The 19,284-nt window shown below is 38.2% G+C and overlaps 3 protein-coding genes across 3 annotated transcripts in view; 2 read left to right on the top strand and 1 right to left on the bottom strand.

Moving 5' to 3' along the window:
• Positions 1–1,339: 1,339 nt before the first annotated feature.
• Positions 1,340–4,027, top strand: tuba1a (tubulin, alpha 1a). Its single transcript, XM_056448955.1, has 4 exons — positions 1,340–1,447; positions 2,349–2,571; positions 2,683–2,831; positions 2,907–4,027. The coding sequence occupies exons 1-4, from the start codon at positions 1,445–1,447 to the stop codon at positions 3,885–3,887; spliced, it is 1,356 nt and encodes a 451-aa protein (XP_056304930.1). The 5' UTR covers positions 1,340–1,444; the 3' UTR covers positions 3,888–4,027.
• Positions 4,028–6,207: 2,180 nt separating this feature from the next.
• LOC130216992 (tubulin alpha-1C chain) lies at positions 6,208–9,113 on the top strand. Its single transcript, XM_056448956.1, has 4 exons — positions 6,208–6,323; positions 7,454–7,676; positions 7,776–7,924; positions 8,022–9,113. Exons 1-4 carry the CDS (start codon positions 6,321–6,323, stop codon positions 8,994–8,996), a joined length of 1,350 nt encoding a protein of 449 aa, XP_056304931.1. The 5' UTR covers positions 6,208–6,320; the 3' UTR covers positions 8,997–9,113.
• Positions 9,114–10,987: 1,874 nt separating this feature from the next.
• Positions 10,988–19,284, bottom strand: part of jph2 (junctophilin 2) — a 40,010-nt gene continuing 31,713 nt past the window's right edge. Inside the window, exons 5-6 of the mRNA XM_056450005.1 lie at positions 13,955–14,051; positions 10,988–13,842 (exon numbers count right to left, since the gene is read on the bottom strand). Coding sequence (XP_056305980.1) covers positions 13,971–14,051 — 81 coding nt within the window. The 3' untranslated portion in view covers positions 10,988–13,842; positions 13,955–13,970. The remainder of the gene's footprint in view (positions 13,843–13,954; positions 14,052–19,284) is intronic.

The raw sequence follows: 19,284 nt of genomic DNA, 5'->3' as shown, positions 1-19,284 counted from the left end.
ACAGAATTTTAGTTTTGTTTTGCAAAGTACTGATGACATTTAGTCGTTTATATTAAAATGATGTCATTTCAAGCATAAAAATATACAAAAAGATACAGTGTCTCCAGACATATATTCATTTTTAGACAAAAATACTATCTACAAATACAGTCTTTTAACTTCAGAAGTGTTAAGAAAGCATTTGTTTTGTGGATTAAACAAAGTTTTCAATCACAATAATTAAAAATGTTTGTTGTTTTGACCAATTTTTTATTTTGTCATATTCCTGAGTGAAAAAACTACTATAAATGACAATATTTATTTGAGATTTGGAGATGTTACCAGACCTTTATCGAATAAAATAAACATGAACAAATGACTTAAACACACCCAATGCAGTACATTCAGAATTTTAGTTTTGTTTAGGAAAGTACTGATGACATTTAGTCCACATTTATTTTAAAATAATGTAATTTAGAGCCTAAAAATATACAAAGATACAGTGTCTTCGGACATATATTCATTTTTAGACGACAATACTAATCTTTTAACTTCAAAAGTGTTAAGAAAGCATTTGTTTCATAGAATGACCATGCTTTTCAATCACAATAATTAAGAAAATGTTAGTTATTTTGACATATTCTGGTGCAAAATATTCTGGACCATATTTAGCCTATTTGAGATTGGAGGAAATGGTACCCCTTTATTGAATAAAGTAAATATCAACAAATTACTTAAACACATACCAATGCGATACATTCAGAGAAACCGAGAATTTTCAAGGGGTCTGTTATTTTTTATTCCTTGACACCAAAGACAACAGTTTAAAGAATGAAACAAGAATAGATAACTGCAAAATTTACCTCAGGCAAAGCTTTTATCAGGAGCAGAGGGTATCAAAGAGAACAGATGGAGAATAGGCTGATCAAGTTACACAGAGATGCTATAAAGCTTCACGTGTACAACATGTCCGTTTAAAGTGATTACTAATGAATACAGAATTAGTACCCTGGCGTTTTCGAAACAATTAAAAGCATACAAAATTTGATTAAAGAAGAACAACTTAACATATTAAAATTTCATATGTTCTCCTTTCTATAATCTCTTTCTAACATCCTGAAACATGATTGGGTTTCATCAAAATCCTTGTACAATCAGACCTCTTGGAATAAAAACGTTATTCGCCGTTGCAGATTTATTGGGCGAGGTTTTGGGAGGTGTTTTACTAACCCGTAATCTTCCAGACAGCCAATCAAAATTAATCTAGCCCCCCGAACCGGGCAGATCTCATGGCGTCTGACCAATCGGATGCGAGAAACGTAGTCGCCAGGGCAACACTCATATATAAAGTGAGGTCAGTCCGTTATAACGTTATTCTTCTTACATCGACCCCTTAGTTGTCGAACTGTAAGATCTCTCCATCAAGACTCCTTTCTCTCCCAGCCAAACAACACTACTAGAAACAATGGTAAGCACAGTTTCCTATATTCAATATTAATCATAGAACTGTCTGTAAGGCTTAATCAAACTAATAATTTTTTATTCGACTCTCAGCTGTCTGTCGTTAAATACTGCAGTAGCCTTTATTATGTGAACTAATGCGTATTCTATACATTTATATTTATTATATGGGTATAAAAAAGATAGAATAATTCATTAAAAATGCATTTACAGACAGACTTTTCTATATATATATTCCGAAATAGAGATATGTTATTGAAACGGGGCGGAATTGGTTTATTGATTTTTTAAAAGTGTATTATTTCTGTATTTAAATGTACATATTTACATGTAAAATGCAGTCTTGGATGTATCAATAGCCAAAGAATGAATATGAAAATGAAGAGATTTTGAGGATGTGATGCACGCCAGAGTCAGACAACAAAGAGAACGGGAGTCGCATAAATAATCTGGGTGTAGCCGGCTCCATGCTGTCCGGTGCGGTGTCATGTTGAATCGATGGACAGAAAGACAGGAGATAGCGCCTCCCAAAGGAGATTGTCATTTATTTAATTATTTATTTTTCATTCAATCGTACGTCCTATATCATGTATAGAATATATAAGAAAAATTTATTTTAGACGCAGCCCAATTTAATTGAATTATCTGTTGAAATGGTATCGCATTTCAGGGCTGTGGGTGAGGCCGTTAAATATTCATGCTGATGTAGGCAGCATCACTAATGGATCTGATGGACAGTAAACCAGCAGTTGGGGGTGTTATGTGATCACTTCCTCTGACATGATATCGCACTGGGGTGTATAATTACACAGAAATTAGATATACAACAAGTATCCTCAGATATGAGATGAAACAAATAAAGTTTTTTAACTTTTGACGTTTTTTAACTTTTGCCATTCTCTTCACAGCGTGAGTGTATCTCTATCCACGTTGGTCAGGCTGGAGTTCAGATCGGCAATGCCTGCTGGGAACTGTATTGTCTTGAGCATGGCATCCAGCCGGATGGACAGATGCCCAGCGACAAAACCATCGGAGGAGGCGATGACTCCTTCAACACCTTCTTCAGTGAGACCGGAGCTGGAAAGCACGTCCCCAGGGCTGTGTTTGTAGACCTGGAACCCACTGTCATTGGTGAGATCATGTGGCTAAATTTTAAAATAGATAATTATGTATTATTTTGTTAATAATTTATTAATTTGATTGACTAGTTTAATAACATTTCTTCGTGACCCGTCTGTACAGATGAGGTGCGCACTGGGACATACCGTCAGCTGTTCCACCCTGAGCAGCTCATCACAGGAAAGGAAGATGCTGCTAATAACTATGCTCGTGGTCACTACACTATTGGAAAAGAAATCATTGACCTGGTGCTGGACAGGATTCGCAAACTGGTAGGTAGTTTTCAATAAACAAACATAAAATTTATTAAATGTTATGTTGCGATTGACCAATTGCTTTGTTTTTAGGCCGACCAGTGCACAGGTCTCCAGGGTTTCCTGGTCTTCCACAGCTTTGGTGGTGGCACCGGTTCTGGCTTCACCTCTCTGCTGATGGAGCGTCTGTCCGTCGACTATGGCAAGAAGTCCAAGCTTGAGTTCTCCATCTACCCCGCTCCTCAGGTCTCCACCGCTGTGGTAGAGCCTTACAACTCCATCCTGACCACCCACACCACCCTAGAGCACTCCGACTGTGCCTTCATGGTAGACAATGAGGCCATTTATGATATCTGCCGTAGGAACCTTGACATTGAGCGCCCTACTTACACCAACCTCAACAGGCTCATTGGCCAAATTGTGTCCTCCATCACAGCCTCCCTTAGGTTTGATGGTGCCCTCAATGTGGATCTCACTGAATTCCAGACCAACTTGGTGCCCTATCCTCGTATCCACTTCCCTCTGGCTACCTATGCCCCAGTGATCTCCGCAGAGAAGGCTTACCATGAGCAGCTCTCTGTGGCTGAAATCACCAATGCTTGCTTCGAGCCGGCCAATCAGATGGTCAAATGCGACCCACGTCACGGCAAGTACATGGCTTGCTGCCTGCTGTACCGTGGTGATGTGGTGCCCAAAGATGTGAACGCCGCAATCGCCACCATCAAGACCAAGCGCACCATCCAGTTTGTGGATTGGTGTCCCACTGGTTTCAAGGTTGGTATCAACTACCAGCCTCCCACTGTGGTTCCAGGTGGTGATCTGGCTAAAGTGCAGAGGGCCGTGTGCATGCTGAGCAACACCACAGCTATTGCTGAGGCCTGGGCTCGTCTGGATCATAAGTTTGATCTGATGTACGCCAAGCGTGCCTTTGTGCACTGGTATGTGGGTGAGGGTATGGAGGAGGGAGAATTCTCTGAGGCCAGAGAGGACATGGCTGCCCTGGAGAAAGATTATGAGGAAGTTGGTGTCGACTCCATTGAGGGTGAGGGAGAAGAAGAGGGTGAGGAGTATTAAGTGACAGAAATAAAGTGCAACATGCAGGAATCATGAAATTCAAACCGTGAAAATTGGACAACCAATGGAATTATGATGTTACAGCTGTTATGACGTTGCCTTAGCTGTTATGAGCTGAAATAAACCTCCTTTCCAAACTATTCAAGTTGTCTTGTCCTAAATGGTTCTGTATATAATGTATAACAATTATACCAGTTTGTTGTATTCTAACACTGAGTAAAATGCTACCTTGTCATACATTAGCTGGAATATAAAATACTGAATGAGATAGATATGACTGTACAAGTGCAATAGGGTATATGCGGAAGTATGTGGAAGGACTTTTCATTTATCAGTCACCTGGGTCAAGTGCTTCCGGTGAACTCTATGCCATTACAAAATCGGCATGTTTAAGGTTTGTTTTCTTTAAAAATCAGCAATATCCACTGGCGAAGTGATATCCCATATAAAATGGGTCTCAGATTGTACAAGAAGCACTGCATTAAATAAAAATTTTCACAGCCATGTCTTTAGAATATGAACATTTATTTTACCCCAGTATATTCAAAGGAGCTTCTTCGCTAGCCTGATAATCCTGATGGGCACATGCATATAAACACCTTTTCATCTTCGTCTTTTACGCTTGAGCAACTAAATGAACACTGAAGTCTATTTAACTGATTATATTTTAATTGTATTACAACATCGATGCTGTAAAAGGAACCGTATAAAATGGAAAAAAGTCAAATTAACCATTCACCAGAAGTATATCAGTATGGAAAGAAACATTAGCTCTGCTTATACCCTATCAAGCTGATTGCCCTATTTTGGGTGCCATACAGAAATTAAAAAACCATGTGAATAGAATAAAAGCTATAAACTAATAATAAGTATCCTTTTGAACATTGCTTCAGTAAATGACAGTAATTTTAATGAAAAGCTTCAATGACACAATGAGTATTTATATGATCATTGTTTTAAACAGTTCTGATAAAGTCCATGCAGAAATATTTCCATAAGAACAATGCTGTCTTTATGTAAGTAGCAGATGGTGGAAAATAACCTTATGTTTCATGCAAATGTATGATTTCTGAGTCCTATTTGTGTGGCATTCTGATGAATATTGTGCTGGATGTCTTTATCTAATACCCTAATTAAATAAAGAAAACAGAATCATCCCTTGGCTATATTTCTTAGCTAGGGTTTTGTTTAGAACCATCTATTGTAAAGTTGTTCAAGGAATAAATTAGATCCATACCTTACCACACAAGGTAACTTCACGGGTTCTGCAAATGAAGTCAATGTCCACTCCAGTGAAGAAAATTAATAAAATACACTTTTATTAATAAAATAAAATCCAGAGAAAAAGTTTAATAAAACAAATACAAGAACAAAACAAAATCCTTTATCCTCCGTTGAGAATAAAGGGCCTAAGACATGCATAGATGTAAAAGCTTCTTTAGACTAGCTATATTAGAAAGCTTGGAAACAGCTATCTCAGGAAAAGCTCTCCAGAGCATATCACTAAACATATAAATCAACATTTGGGCAGTTCACTAGGGTCATTCTTGCAAAGTCATGATTTTTAGCTGGACAAGGATCTCATCTTTTGGAGGTAAAGTCCCCTTATTTCTTCCAGATAGCGGTTGTGGTAATTGGTTTGCAGTTTTATCTGGGCCGCTTGTCCATTGGACTCTTTGACGGAGGCGCCTTTCCTTCCTCTTACGTTTCATCTCATCGCTAATAACAGTTTTTTAAACATAGGGACATCAGAATACATGAGTGAAGTTTTGTGTCCTTTACAATTAATGTCATAAAACCAATCAGACACCACAATCTGGAAAGAATAGAGTGTATTTGCCTTTGTAAGATTAAAATGATCATTTGAATTGTCAAGTGTCCTCATGCTGTGTCTGATTTATGCCATAAAAGTTTCCTTTATGTGGTTTCTTAATTGCAGGTAATTATATAAGAAAAGAACAAAATATGTGCACATCACCAATGACTAACCTAAGTGGTAGGATAATAGAAAGTACATCTATTTAAATCCATTATGTACAATGCTACACCCTATCTTATACAAAAACATCAGAGCAATTTTCTTTAATTCTATTAAATGTCAAGTTGACTCACATTCATTATTATTCAGGTTCGTCCCGCCTTGTACAGGATTTCTGACATAAACGTTTTTGTTCAAAGATTAACATCAGCCAATAGGGTGTCACTAAACTCGCATCCGAACCAATGAGGATGCGACAGGAGGCGCGTTTCCGCGCGCGCGCTCCGCCTTGGTGACGACTGACAGAAAAACGTATAAATATTCCCACCCCGCGCCTTCAGACATTTCATTCTCTCACCAGACTCATAAAAGTCGACCTGTGAGAGCGTTTATAACTGAAGAACCGACGGCTTCCCTGTTCCTCATCGCCCTTCATCGAAAATACGCTCTTGAAAATGGTGAGTATAACACTTTTACACGTTTTGTTACTCATGAAATATGTTTTATGATAGATTATGGATGGGTGTTTTGAGACCTGTGCTAGCTTTTATTTGACAGTGAGTCTAATAGTAGGGAGTCTAACTTGTGAGTATCCTTTTAAAAAACCTTAATAAGCCTTTTTTTGTCATTATTTATTAAATAAATGCCATGGGAAAATATCCTAAAATGTATCTCTTAGAGAAATATAAACTTTAACTTTTAATTTAGCGATCAATTGTTATTACTATTATTATTATCATTATTACTATATTGGGACCGTGTCATTTCCTTCCCCTTGATGGAAAATGGCTGCTATAAAAGATCCAAATCTCATTCTCATTGCCATTTTAAATAGGCTCTACTGACATGTGAAGTAAAATATCTTTCTTTGTTCTGATGGTCATGCGAAGTCACTTCTCTAAAGCAGTGTGCTGGAACCACCGACAGGGGAAGTGAGTCAGGGCTACATGTGCTCTGGTGAAGCTAGATGAATTCCAGAGCTCTTGTGTCAAGAGGTTTAAGCCTTAATAAGTTTCCCATGATTAAGCTAAAGTGGTTCATGAGCATGACCGGCCTAAAACAGAGATGTTTTACTCTGTTTTAAATTTGTCTGAGTTACGATAAACAAGACTTAAATGCTCTCGTTTGTTAAAATTAATGTCATCACTTGGCTTGAGTTGTTTTACATTGTATGTACTTTTAAATTTCATTTATATGTGCAAAGAAACTCTTTTCAGATACTTCAAATGTTGATGTAATTTTAAAGGAATGCATTGTTTTGAAAGGTTAAAGCCCTCCCTTTGAAACAAGCGTGGATCTGTTTCGTCAGCTGTTTGTATGGTCAGGGATTTGTGCGACCTATAGCAGTTTCGGATTTGCAATGTAGGCGTTTCGTCAGAGCTTCATGAAGCAATTATATAAAAAAGTTTCTTATTCATGTACTGTATGTTACAGTTTTCATCTAAGTGTTTTTTTTAACTATTGAATATGGTTTTGTTGTGTTAACAAGCACAAATGAATGGCTGAATCACTACTTGCAATTACACGATGTTGGCTTAAAGTGTGCAGTTTTTGTAGATCTTTCTATAAATCTCCCTTCTCTTCACAGCGTGAGTGTATCTCTATCCACGTTGGTCAGGCTGGAGTCCAGATTGGCAATGCCTGCTGGGAACTATATTGTCTTGAGCATGGCATCCAGCCGGACGGACAGATGCCCAGCGACAAAACCATCGGAGGAGGCGATGACTCCTTCAACACCTTCTTCAGTGAGACCGGAGCTGGAAAACACGTCCCCAGGGCTGTGTTTGTAGACCTGGAGCCCACTGTCATTGGTAAATAAATTTTAATAGATAATTATGTGTTACTTTGTTATTAATTTATTATTTTGAGTGATTTGTTTGTTAACATTTCTTCTTGACCCGTCTGTCCAGATGAGGTGCGCACTGGCACATACCGTCAACTGTTCCACCCTGAGCAGCTCATCACAGGAAAGGAAGATGCTGCTAATAACTATGCTCGTGGTCACTACACTATTGGCAAAGAGCTCATTGACCTTGTTTTAGATAGGGTTCGCAAACTGGTAAGTTGTTAAATTAAAAAGCCTTTGAAGTTGATTGTTAAATTATGCTTAATTAGTACACTAAATACTGTCGTTATAACATGTATCATGTTTTTAGTCTGACCAGTGCACAGGTCTCCAGGGTTTCCTGGTCTTCCACAGCTTTGGTGGTGGCACCGGTTCTGGCTTCACCTCTCTGCTGATGGAGCGTCTGTCTGTCGACTATGGCAAGAAGTCCAAGCTTGAGTTCTCCATCTACCCCGCTCCTCAGGTCTCCACCGCTGTGGTAGAGCCTTACAACGCCATCCTGACCACTCACACCACCCTAGAGCACTCTGACTGTGCCTTCATGGTAGACAATGAGGCCATTTATGATATCTGTCGTAGGAACCTTGACATTGAGCGCCCTACTTACACCAACCTCAACAGGCTGATCAGTCAGATTGTGTCCTCCATCACAGCCTCCCTTAGGTTTGATGGTGCCCTCAATGTGGATCTCACTGAGTTCCAGACCAACTTGGTGCCCTATCCTCGTATCCACTTCCCTCTGGCTACCTATGCCCCAGTGATCTCCGCAGAGAAGGCTTACCATGAGCAGCTCTCTGTGGCTGAAATCACCAATGCTTGCTTCGAGCCGGCCAATCAGATGGTCAAATGCGACCCACGTCACGGCAAGTACATGGCCTGCTGCCTGCTGTACCGTGGTGATGTGGTGCCCAAAGATGTGAACGCCGCAATCGCCAACATCAAGACCAAGCGCACCATCCAGTTTGTGGACTGGTGTCCCACTGGTTTCAAGGTTGGCATCAACTACCAGCCTCCCACTGTGGTTCCAGGTGGTGATCTGGCTAAAGTGCAGAGGGCCGTGTGCATGCTGAGCAACACCACAGCTATTGCTGAGGCCTGGGCTCGTCTGGATCATAAGTTTGATCTGATGTACGCCAAGCGTGCCTTTGTGCACTGGTATGTGGGTGAGGGTATGGAGGAGGGAGAGTTCTCTGAGGCCAGAGAGGACATGGCTGCCCTGGAGAAAGATTATGAGGAGGTTGGAGCTGAAAGTGTGGAAGGAGAAGATGAGGGTGAGGAATATTAGAAATGCTGCCTACTGTGTTTCCTGTCATATTTTTGTGTTCTATTATAACTTATAACTGGCTAAAAGGTCAATCCTTCTTGTGACACTTTTAGAAAAAATAAAAGTTTGCAACATGTACATGTTCTTGAGTTTTCATGAATTTAGTTCATTATAAACAATTTCCCAATAATCTTCTTGATTAAATATTTTATAGACATGCACTGAATAGTATACTAATTAAATAACACTTTGTTCTGCGGTGTAATTAAAAGTACAGTAAAAGCTTCTTCCTTTTTCTAAAGTTTAAAAACAGAGTTTATAATTCATATATATATATAAAATATATATAAAAATATTAATTTTGGAAAAGTGGGTAAAATAATGGAGTTTGGTAGAATCTGCAAAGCTTCTTTTAACATTTTGAAATGTTATTACAACTAATACAGTATTTTAGCAATAACATTTCGAAATTACTCGCTATGTGCTTACTAAGCAGTTACATTTGGAGAAAATACTGAATTTCCTTCTAAAAATCAGAATCGGTCACTCCAGGAGGACACAAGTTTTTAATTGTTGGAGAAGATCTTACATGTTCTATTTGTAAAACTTTAACTATGAAGCATGTATTGGATTGTGTTGGTTTTAATTCATTGAGGAATTTATTTTGTTCAGTTCATTCATTTGGATTGATTTAACAATCCAAATAAAACCTCAATATAATCTATGTGTCCAGTATACATTTTCCTGCCTTTAAAATGGCCACAGAAGCTGCCATGGCATTAAAAACAAACTAATACTTAAAATAAAAGTGGTTTTAAACTTTTTAAAGTTTATTCTGTTAAACCTAAAACAACCTGTTCTGGAGAATGTTGGAAACCGGCAGCCACTGACATCCATAGTAGGAACTAAAAATACTATGGAAGTCAATGGCTGCTGCTTTCCAAAATTCTTACTAAAATTTTGTTCAGCAGAAGCAAGAGATTTAAGTTTGGCCAAGTGAAGGATGAGGAAATTATGAGTTTTTATTGATGTGTGAACTATCCCTTTAAATTTACCTTCCATCAGTTGTAAGCGAGTTGAATCTAACTACATTGCCAAACAGTGATCTCTTCAAGTTTCTTTCATATGTGATAGTTGTTAGTGTAGCTGTTAGTGACCATTAATATTTGGTAGCTGACATGCATTTTATAGTGAAATAGTCTGGTTAATGCTTATTCCAGTGTTTCCCAACATTGTTCCTAAAGGCACACCAACAGTAGACATTTTCAACCTAACTCTTATCAAACACGCCTACATCAACACATCAGAACATTAGAAGGGACTACAAAACCTGAAATGAATAGGTTAGATGAGGGGATATGTACTCTTGGTGTGCCTCTAGAAACAGGGTTGGGAAACACGGCATATTCTACAGGTACAAAAAATAAATAAAATGCATTACCTTGCCTAACATTTCATCTACAAATATGAAAATGTTTTTAAATTTACTCTATTGTTCTAAATGTCTACAATCTCCTCCACTGTGGTGTGATTTTAAGTGTGGGCTATCCCTATGTTTTAAATACAGAGGGCAGTATTGCTGTACAAACGGCTGGTTGAGTCTGTATGGCGTTCACTCTGGCTGAGGTCGAACGGTGCAGCACAATGAATCACTGTGAATTGACCAGTCTTACTGGCAGCCTTTCTATTGCCTATGCTAATGCGCAAGTGTTGATGAGTTAACACTTTATCTAAGTGAAGTAAACTTTCCCATGTTACAGAGTATGGCATTAGAAGAGGCCCGTCCACCACCCTAATCTAAAATTGGGCTTGGCATTCAGACCCTGTCAGGGGAAAGAGAATATGTCAAGCTGGTAGACAGGTGGAGTTTAAATATATATTCTTTGTTCCTGCTTGTCTGCCTCTCCTTAGATTGGAGAATATATGGCATTGATGTGCATTTTGGGCGGTCAGAAGGCAAAATGCAGATCTGTTAATGATAACACTGTAAAAGTAAAATGCAGAAACATTCATTTGAATAGTGTGGTGCATTTTCTTTTATTGCAACAATTCCATTCATGATTGTGAGTGCTGAAACACAAGAAAATGAACAGGACGGGTGGGGAAAAGGGAAAGTTGCAGGAACTTTCAAATAGAGAAAACCGCAAGTAATCCAATGCATCATAACCATGCTGAATTATTAGATAAATGTAACAGTCATGTACAGTTTTGTCTGAGAATACACATTTTATTCTCAGCAAAAACACTCTTCAAGATTTCTTGCAAATGGCAAAAATAGTATTACAATTACACAACCAAACAGTGATTGTTATACACTCTAAAAAATGCTGCAGTATTTCAACCCAATTTTGGGTGTAATATGGACTAAACCAGTGGTACCCAAACTCGGTCCTGGAGGGCCGGTGTCCTGGAGAGTTTAGCTCCAACCCTAATTAAACACACCTGAACCAGCTAATCAAGCTCTTACTAGATATACTAGAAACTTCCTGGCAGGTGTGTTGAAGCAAGTTGGAGATAAACTCAGCTGGACACTGGCCTTCCAGGACTGAGTTTGGACGCCCCTGGACTAAACCAACTGCTGAGTATTTTTTTTTAATTAAGTGAAGTTTATTTATAAACTAATTTCAAGAGAATCACATGCTTATGATTGCTTGCTGTCCCGCATTATCCAATTTATGATACACCAATCAGACGATTCCTAGGCCTAAATACCCATATAACAGCCTTTCCTAGATGGGTGGCATGGTGGGCCAGTGGTTTGCACTGTTGCCTCACAGCAAGAACTTCACTGGTTCTAGTCATTACCAAGCCAGCTGACATTTCTGTGTGGCGTTTACATGTTCTCCTCGTGCTCACGTGGGTTTCCCCCAGGTTCCCCGGTTTCCTTCCACTATCCAAAAACATGCAGCTTAAGTTAACTGACTAATCCAAATCAGCACCATAGACATGCACCCAGTAAGTAGTTATCTTTTAAGAGCAGTCACTATCTGTTCATTAGCTACTACAGCAGAGTTCTCTAGATCTACCTGAACTCAAACTCCCCTCTCGCCTTGCAAATGGGAGGGAGCCCCGGGCTCGAGGATCTTATGAGCTCAGGGCTCTCTCTCGGGACAGCATGCCAATTAAGCTTTATAATCAATCATCAGCTAAGTGTGAACTCTTGAAGTTAATAGGACTTAATTTAACCTAATGTTTGGGTTAGTCCATTTTTACCCAATTTGGGTTTAAGTAACCCAGCATTTCTTAGAGTGTATACATTTTGGGTGAGTATTTTGTAATTCAGATGTTTGGTAAAATCATTCATAATGTTCCTTCATTTTGTCAATAAATAACATTTGGGACAGTTAACTATATTTCCTATAAGACCTTTGTAAATCTGAGGTAATATTTACTACACTGATGGTTAAACTGAGAATTCCTGATATTGTGTTAGATAAAAATCACGAAATGTGCATTTTTTTCTGTTAAAATCCATCATTTAGAAATGTACAAAAACACTCGACTGTGCAAACATGCATACAAAATCTGAGACGTACATTTTCACTGAGTTTGCTGCACAACCTTGTTTGACGTTTTCAAATTACTTGCATATTTTTAGACTAATACAGGCGGAAAAATGCTGAAGAGTAATCACAAATTCACAGTACAACAATTAGTAAACCACAAAATCATTTTTAAAAACTCTCACACCAACTTTTGGAGACCTTCTCTATAGGGATGCTTCGGTTTAATTGTTAATAGACATCATTTCCAAATTACAAAATTTGTTTTCTTGTCATTTTTCATTTTACAAGTATTCCACTACACTGTAAAACCCAACAGTCAATTGGACTCATTATCAAATGAAATGATCAAATGAGTGTAGTTAACTCAAAATTTATGAAAAGTTATTTTCTACTCATTTGAAAAGAGTTTTGAACTCAGATTTGAAGGTAATGAGTTAATTAAATATCTACTTCAACTTAAATGGAGTAAGTTCACAGTACTCATATAGATTAGTTTTTTTTTTAACTCAAACTCAAATTTGTACGTAGCAATCGGTTCCCTCAAACAGTTTAAGTTGCCTTAACTTATTGGGTTTTACAGTACTTAATTGATTTGAGTTCTCTTCATTTATTGGGTTACTGTGCTCAAATTGCTTTATTTAATCAAATGGATTAAGTTCACAGTACTCATTAGGATTAGTTTTTGAACCTAAATGGTTTGTTGCACTCAGTTTCCTCAAACGGTTTGAGTTACCTTAACTTTTTGGGTTTTACAGTGTACATTGTAGAAGACTTATACATTTATTATGTAAAATACATTTTATTTGTCAAACATATATTTTTATTCAGTCATGCAGGGGAGATTTTAAGACATAAAATGTGTAATTGCATACAGCATCTGAACTTTGGATGCATGTGAAAGTATAAGTGCACTGGTGGATTTTATATTTGATCTAGCCATTGAAAAAAAAAAAAAAAAAAAAACAGGATTGACCCATTTTTTTTACCATCACAACTACTTATTTATTCTCCAGAGATGAATGTTACATGCCAAGTGACATGTTTTGCTCTATAGATCGTGACGTGCACAACGTGAATTAGCCCTTATTTTAGATGATTCAGCTCCAGCTGCAATAGACTTTAACAGACCTGTTAAATGCAGCAGTACCATTTAGAAACAAAGCAAATGTGCAGAAATGCTTCATTCTGTAATGTTCAGGCACTGAGGCACACTGATCATTTGGGAGCACTCGGTCCAATTACAGATGGCAACCATCTTCAGAGTAGCTCAGGAGGGCTGTTCTGAAACTGGATAACGCAACAACAGAGCCGTTAATGGAGCGCAGTGCTTCCTTACAGCTCCCCACGGTAGATTCTTTCACCTGGATGGTTTTGGATAGAAAAAAAAGCATGTGTAATAATACCTGCATTGTTTTTAGGAAGACAAATAAATAGGTGCACTTAATATAAACTCAAGAATACATCAGAGCTTACCTTAGATTTTGTCACCTCAAGACAAGATGTGAACGAAAAGAATTGCCAAACCAATGTTCAGGAATATAACCATGCAGATCATAATCGTGTTTGGCCCCTAGGAAGAACAAAAATAATTTAACAATTTGAGTGTTTGCTGTGTAAACCAGGGATCTGCAACAACATCCACTTTTCCTGCAGGCTTTAGTTACAACACAAATCAAATACATAACTAATCGAAGCCTTTAGGATTACTAGAATGCAAGCATGGAAGTAATCTGGGAGGTAAACTTTGCAGGACAGCAGATCTTGAGGGTCATATTTGCTCAGTCTTGGTGCAAAGTAAAATAATCAAATGATGGCATTTCACATAGTATTTTTTGTGCAATTGCTAAAAAGCTACCTTTATATCAAAATTTAACTTTAAGTAAAACAGGTATAGGAAATCCCAAGCAGTTTTGTTGAAACAAATAAGACGGCTTCTTCCAAGGGTCCACCATATCTGCACAAACAATGAATGTTTCCCTTATTTGACACAAATAATTTAGTTGTATTGTGGTCACCACTAATAGCTTATGAGTTTAATTGAGGGATAGATAGAGTTAACCAAAATGTGCAGTGGTGGTGGGAGCCTCACAAATCTGATAAGTACTGTCTTAAAGCAGGAGTGTCAAAAACTGCCCCCTTAAAGCCACTATCCTGCAGAGTTTAGGTCTGATCCTAAATAAACCTGAACTAACTAATTAGGGTCTTTAGGAACGTTTATTTAGGCAATTGTGCTGAATAGGTTGAAATTAAACTTTGCAGGACAATGGTTTGGTCCCAGAGCAGAAATAGACACCTCTGCTTTAGGGCAGCCATAACCTAATGTTTAGTGCAGGGGTGTCCAAACTCAGTCCTGGAGAGCCGGTGTCCAGGAGAGTTTAGCTCCAACCCTAATCAAACACACCTGAACCAGCTAATCAAGCTCTTACTAGATATACTAGAAGCTTCCTGGTAGGTGTGTTGAAGCAAGTTGCAGATAAACTCTCCAGGACAGAGTTTGGATACCCCTGGTTTAGAGAGTTGGAGTTGTAATTCAAAGGTCACCAGCAGGGATTGTATGAGGAGGCAGTGTATGACCAGCACTCTCTTTCACTTTCAATAACAAGGCTGAGGTGAGTCCTTCAACCCCCACATTTGTTTAAAAGCATCTGCTAAATTTAAATGAAGTTAAGGGCTTCTCAAACCTATTCTGGGGTCCCATCACTGCATATGTTGGATGTCTATCTTCTCTGACTCCTGACTAGCGGTCTCCCCTAATGAGCTGATGAGTTGAATCAGGTGTGTTAGATAAAGAAGACATCCCCAGGACATATTTGTGAAACACTACTTTAAAGCAGGGGTGTCCAAATCTGCTCTTACTTTCCAAAAGAGTTTATGTCCAATCTTTACTCAAGCACACCTGAAATAACTAATGATGGTCTGTAGAAACTTACAATCAAGTGTGATTCTCTGTGCAGAAAAGGTACTTTAGCGCAGTGCTTCTGAAAACTGTTCAGGGAAACCTTCACCACTGCACATTCAAGATGTCTCCCTGGTCACCCTATTTAAGTTTTGCAGTCTCTACTAATTATGGTGGCTTGAAAAGCCAGCATACTGTTATCTATCTTAAACTTATTATTATTCTTCTTCTTCTTATTATTCTTCTGAGACTAATTTCTAAGTGTATCTCCTCCTAGGCCTTTCAAGCTACATACTTCAAACTTTCGTCAAACCTTCAAACTGGTCTGACTCGAGTTGCTATATCTTTTCTAACTGATCCGACTTTGGGTTATCCGAAAAACGACCCAGAAAAATCCCAAAAGTCCCATTGACTTAACATTGGGTCAAACTTTGTGAGCTCATAACTCTGCATCAGACTGTCCTACAGACTTCTAACTGGACTCATTTAACTCAGTCTAGCCAGCAGCCAATAACTGATGACTTTTTAACTTACTAGCCACTCCCTAGCAACCACTTACAGCACCCTAGCAACTGTCCCATAGACTTCCATTGTAAAAGACTCCCATTTACTTAACATTGGATCAACCTTTGTGAGCTCATAACTCTGCATCAGACTGTCCTACAGACTAGAGTCTGGCCTCATTCAACTCAGTGTAGCCAGCAGCCAATCACTGATTACCTTTAAACTTACTAGCCACTCCCTAGCAACCAATTTCAGCACCCTAGCAACTGTCCCAGAGACTGTGACTAGCTATTCTAACACACGCTAACAGTTTTAACATCCTACTGACATGCTAATCTTGCTAGAAAGGTGCTAGCAACACGATAGTGACATGCTAGTCATGCTAGTAACATGCTAATTCATGCTAGAATCATGCTAACAACATGCTAATTCATGCTAGAAACAAGCTGACTCATGCTAGAATCATGCTAGTAACATGCTAGTTACATGCTAATTAATGCTAGAATCATGCTAGTTACATGCTAATTCATGCTAGAAACATGCTAATTCATGCTAGAATCATGCTAGTAACATGCTAATTCATGTCAGAAACATGCTAGTAACATGCTAATCCATGCTAGAATCATGCTAGTAACATGCTAATTCATGCTAGAATCATGCTAGTAAAATGCTAATTCATGCTAGAATCATGCTAGTAACATGTTAATTCATGCTAGAAACATGCTAGTAACATGCTAATTCATGCTAGAATCATGCTAGTAACATGCTAATTCATGCTAGAATCATGCTAATAACATGCTAATCCATGCTAGAAACATGCTAATTCATGCTAGAATCATGCTAATAAAATGCTAATTCATGCTAGAAACATGCTAGTAACATGCTAATTAATGCTAGAAACATGCTAGTAACATGCTAATTCATGCTAGAATCATGCTAGTAACATGCTAATTCATGGTAGAAACATGGTAGTAACATGCTAATTCATGCTAGAAACATGCTAGTAACATGCTAATTCATGCTAGAATCATGCTAGTAACATGCTAATTCATGGTAGAAACATGCTAGTAACATGCTAATTCATGCTAGAAACATGCAAGTAACATGCTAATCCATGCTAGAATCATGCTAGTAACATGCTAATTCATGCTAGAATCATGCTATTAAAATGCTAATTCATGCTAGAATCATGCTAGTAACATGTTAATTCATGCTAGAAACATGCTAGTAACATGCTAATTCATGCTAGAATCATGCTAGTAACATGCTAATTCATGCTAGAATCATGCTAATAACATGCTAATCCATGCTAGAAACATGCTAATTCATGCTAGAATCATGCTAATAAAATGCTAATTCATGCTAGAAACATGCTAGTAACATGCTAATTCATGCTAGAATCATGCTAGTAACATGCTAATTCATGCTAGAAACATGGTAGTAACATGCTAATTCATGCTAGAATCATGCTAGTAACATGCTAATTCATGCTAGAATCATGCTAATAACATGCTAATTCATGCTAGAAACATGCTAGTAACATGCTAATTCATGCTAGAATCATGCTAGTTACATGCTAATCCATGCTAGAATCATGCTAGTAACATGCTAATTCATGCTAGAATCATGCTAGTAACATGCTAATTCATGCTAGAATCATGCTAGTAACATGCTAATTCATGCTAGAATCATGCCAATAACATGCTAATTCATGCTAGAATCATGCTAGTAACATGCTAATTCATGCTAGAATCATGCTAGTAACATGCTAATTCATGCTAGAAACATGCTAGTAACATGCTAATTCATGCTAGAATCATGCTAGTAACATGCTAATTCATGTTAGAATCATGCTAATAACATGCTAATTCATGCTAGAAACATGCTAATTCATGCTAGAATCATGCCAATAACATGCTAAATCATGCTAGAAACATGCTAGTAACATGCTAATTCATGCTAGAAACATGCTCGTAACATGCTAATTCGTGCTAGAATTATGCTAGTAACATGCTAATTCATGCTAGAAACATGCTAGTAACATGCTAACTCATGCTAGAAACATGCTAGTAACATGCTAATTCATGCTAGAAACATGCTAGTAACATGCTAATTCATGCTAGAATCATGCTAGTTACATGCTAATTTATGTTAGAATCATGCTAGTTACTTGCTAATTTATGCTAGTAAAATGCTAATTCAGACTCGGCTTTTCAAGCCACCATAAAGTTTGTCCTCAAACTTTAATATCTAGTTGGGTGATAAGTTCAATCAGGCATGTTTGTCAAGAAAATTGTGCACTGGTGGGGGCGTCCCCAGGATGGTTTGAGTGACACTATTTTAGAGATAACAGCTCAGAAATAAACTATATATCTGAAATCCATAGACTGTTGTGTCCTTTGTGTACAAGAGAGCTTTTTTTTACCTATTGCAAATATTTTTTTCCATACTAGGAACAACCAACCAGTATGCTCAGGGAGCCACGAGAGGACGCTGTGATGCAATATGATCTTGGATTTCTGAATGACCAAATGTAGCTCTCTGAAGGTGAGAATTTTTCATTTTGAGGGTTCTGCCTTGTGAAGTTATGCATGATTGTGAAAAATGTGGTCAAGGGACTGGAGCCAGGGCTGGATTTCAAAGAGCACAATCTGTCTGTGTTCTGGAGCAGTGTCTAGCATGCCCATGAGCTGCTTGAAATGACTAATCTTTTTCATTACATGGCCTACTGGAAGGATGTTTGAAGCTAAGATAAGTGGGCCATTATACACTGAATTCATATTCAAATATTAATGCAATAAAACAAGGATCTGGTCATTCAAAATATTCAAGAACCAGAACAGAAACATCAAGGCATTTTGAAAAGTAGGACTGAGTAAAACAAGATTAATGCAATGCCATGTTTGTTCGCACATTATAGAAAGAAAATTATATCTAAAATTTCAGTCTTTCTGTGTCTGCAATCGTTAGGATTTTTCAAGAGTTCACACTTAGCTGATGATTGATAATAAAGCTTTTTTGGCATGCTGTGCCGGGAGAGAGCCCCGAGCTCATAAGAGCCCCGGGCTCGAGGGGAGTTTGAGCTCAGGTACATCTTCCTACTGTTGTAGCTAATGAACAGATAGTGATTGCTCTTAAGAGATAACTACTTACTAGGAGCATGTCTATGGTGCCAATTTGGATTAGTCAATTAACTTAAGTTGCATGTTTTTGGATAGTGGGAGGAAACCAGGGGACCCGGGGGAAACCCACGTGAGCACGGGGAGAACGTGTAAGCTCCGCACAGAAACGTCAGCTGGCTTTGTAAGGAACCAGTGATGTTCTTGCTGTGAGGCAACACTGTGCCACCCATATAGGAAAGAAGTAGGGGTGGAAGGGGTGATTCTTTGAAACAAAGATGGCT

The sequence above is a fragment of the Danio aesculapii genome, chromosome 23, assembly GCF_903798145.1.
Source record: "Danio aesculapii chromosome 23, fDanAes4.1, whole genome shotgun sequence".
Lineage (NCBI taxonomy): Eukaryota > Metazoa > Chordata > Actinopteri > Cypriniformes > Danionidae > Danio > Danio aesculapii.
This window is presented reverse-complemented; position numbering and strand designations above follow the sequence as displayed.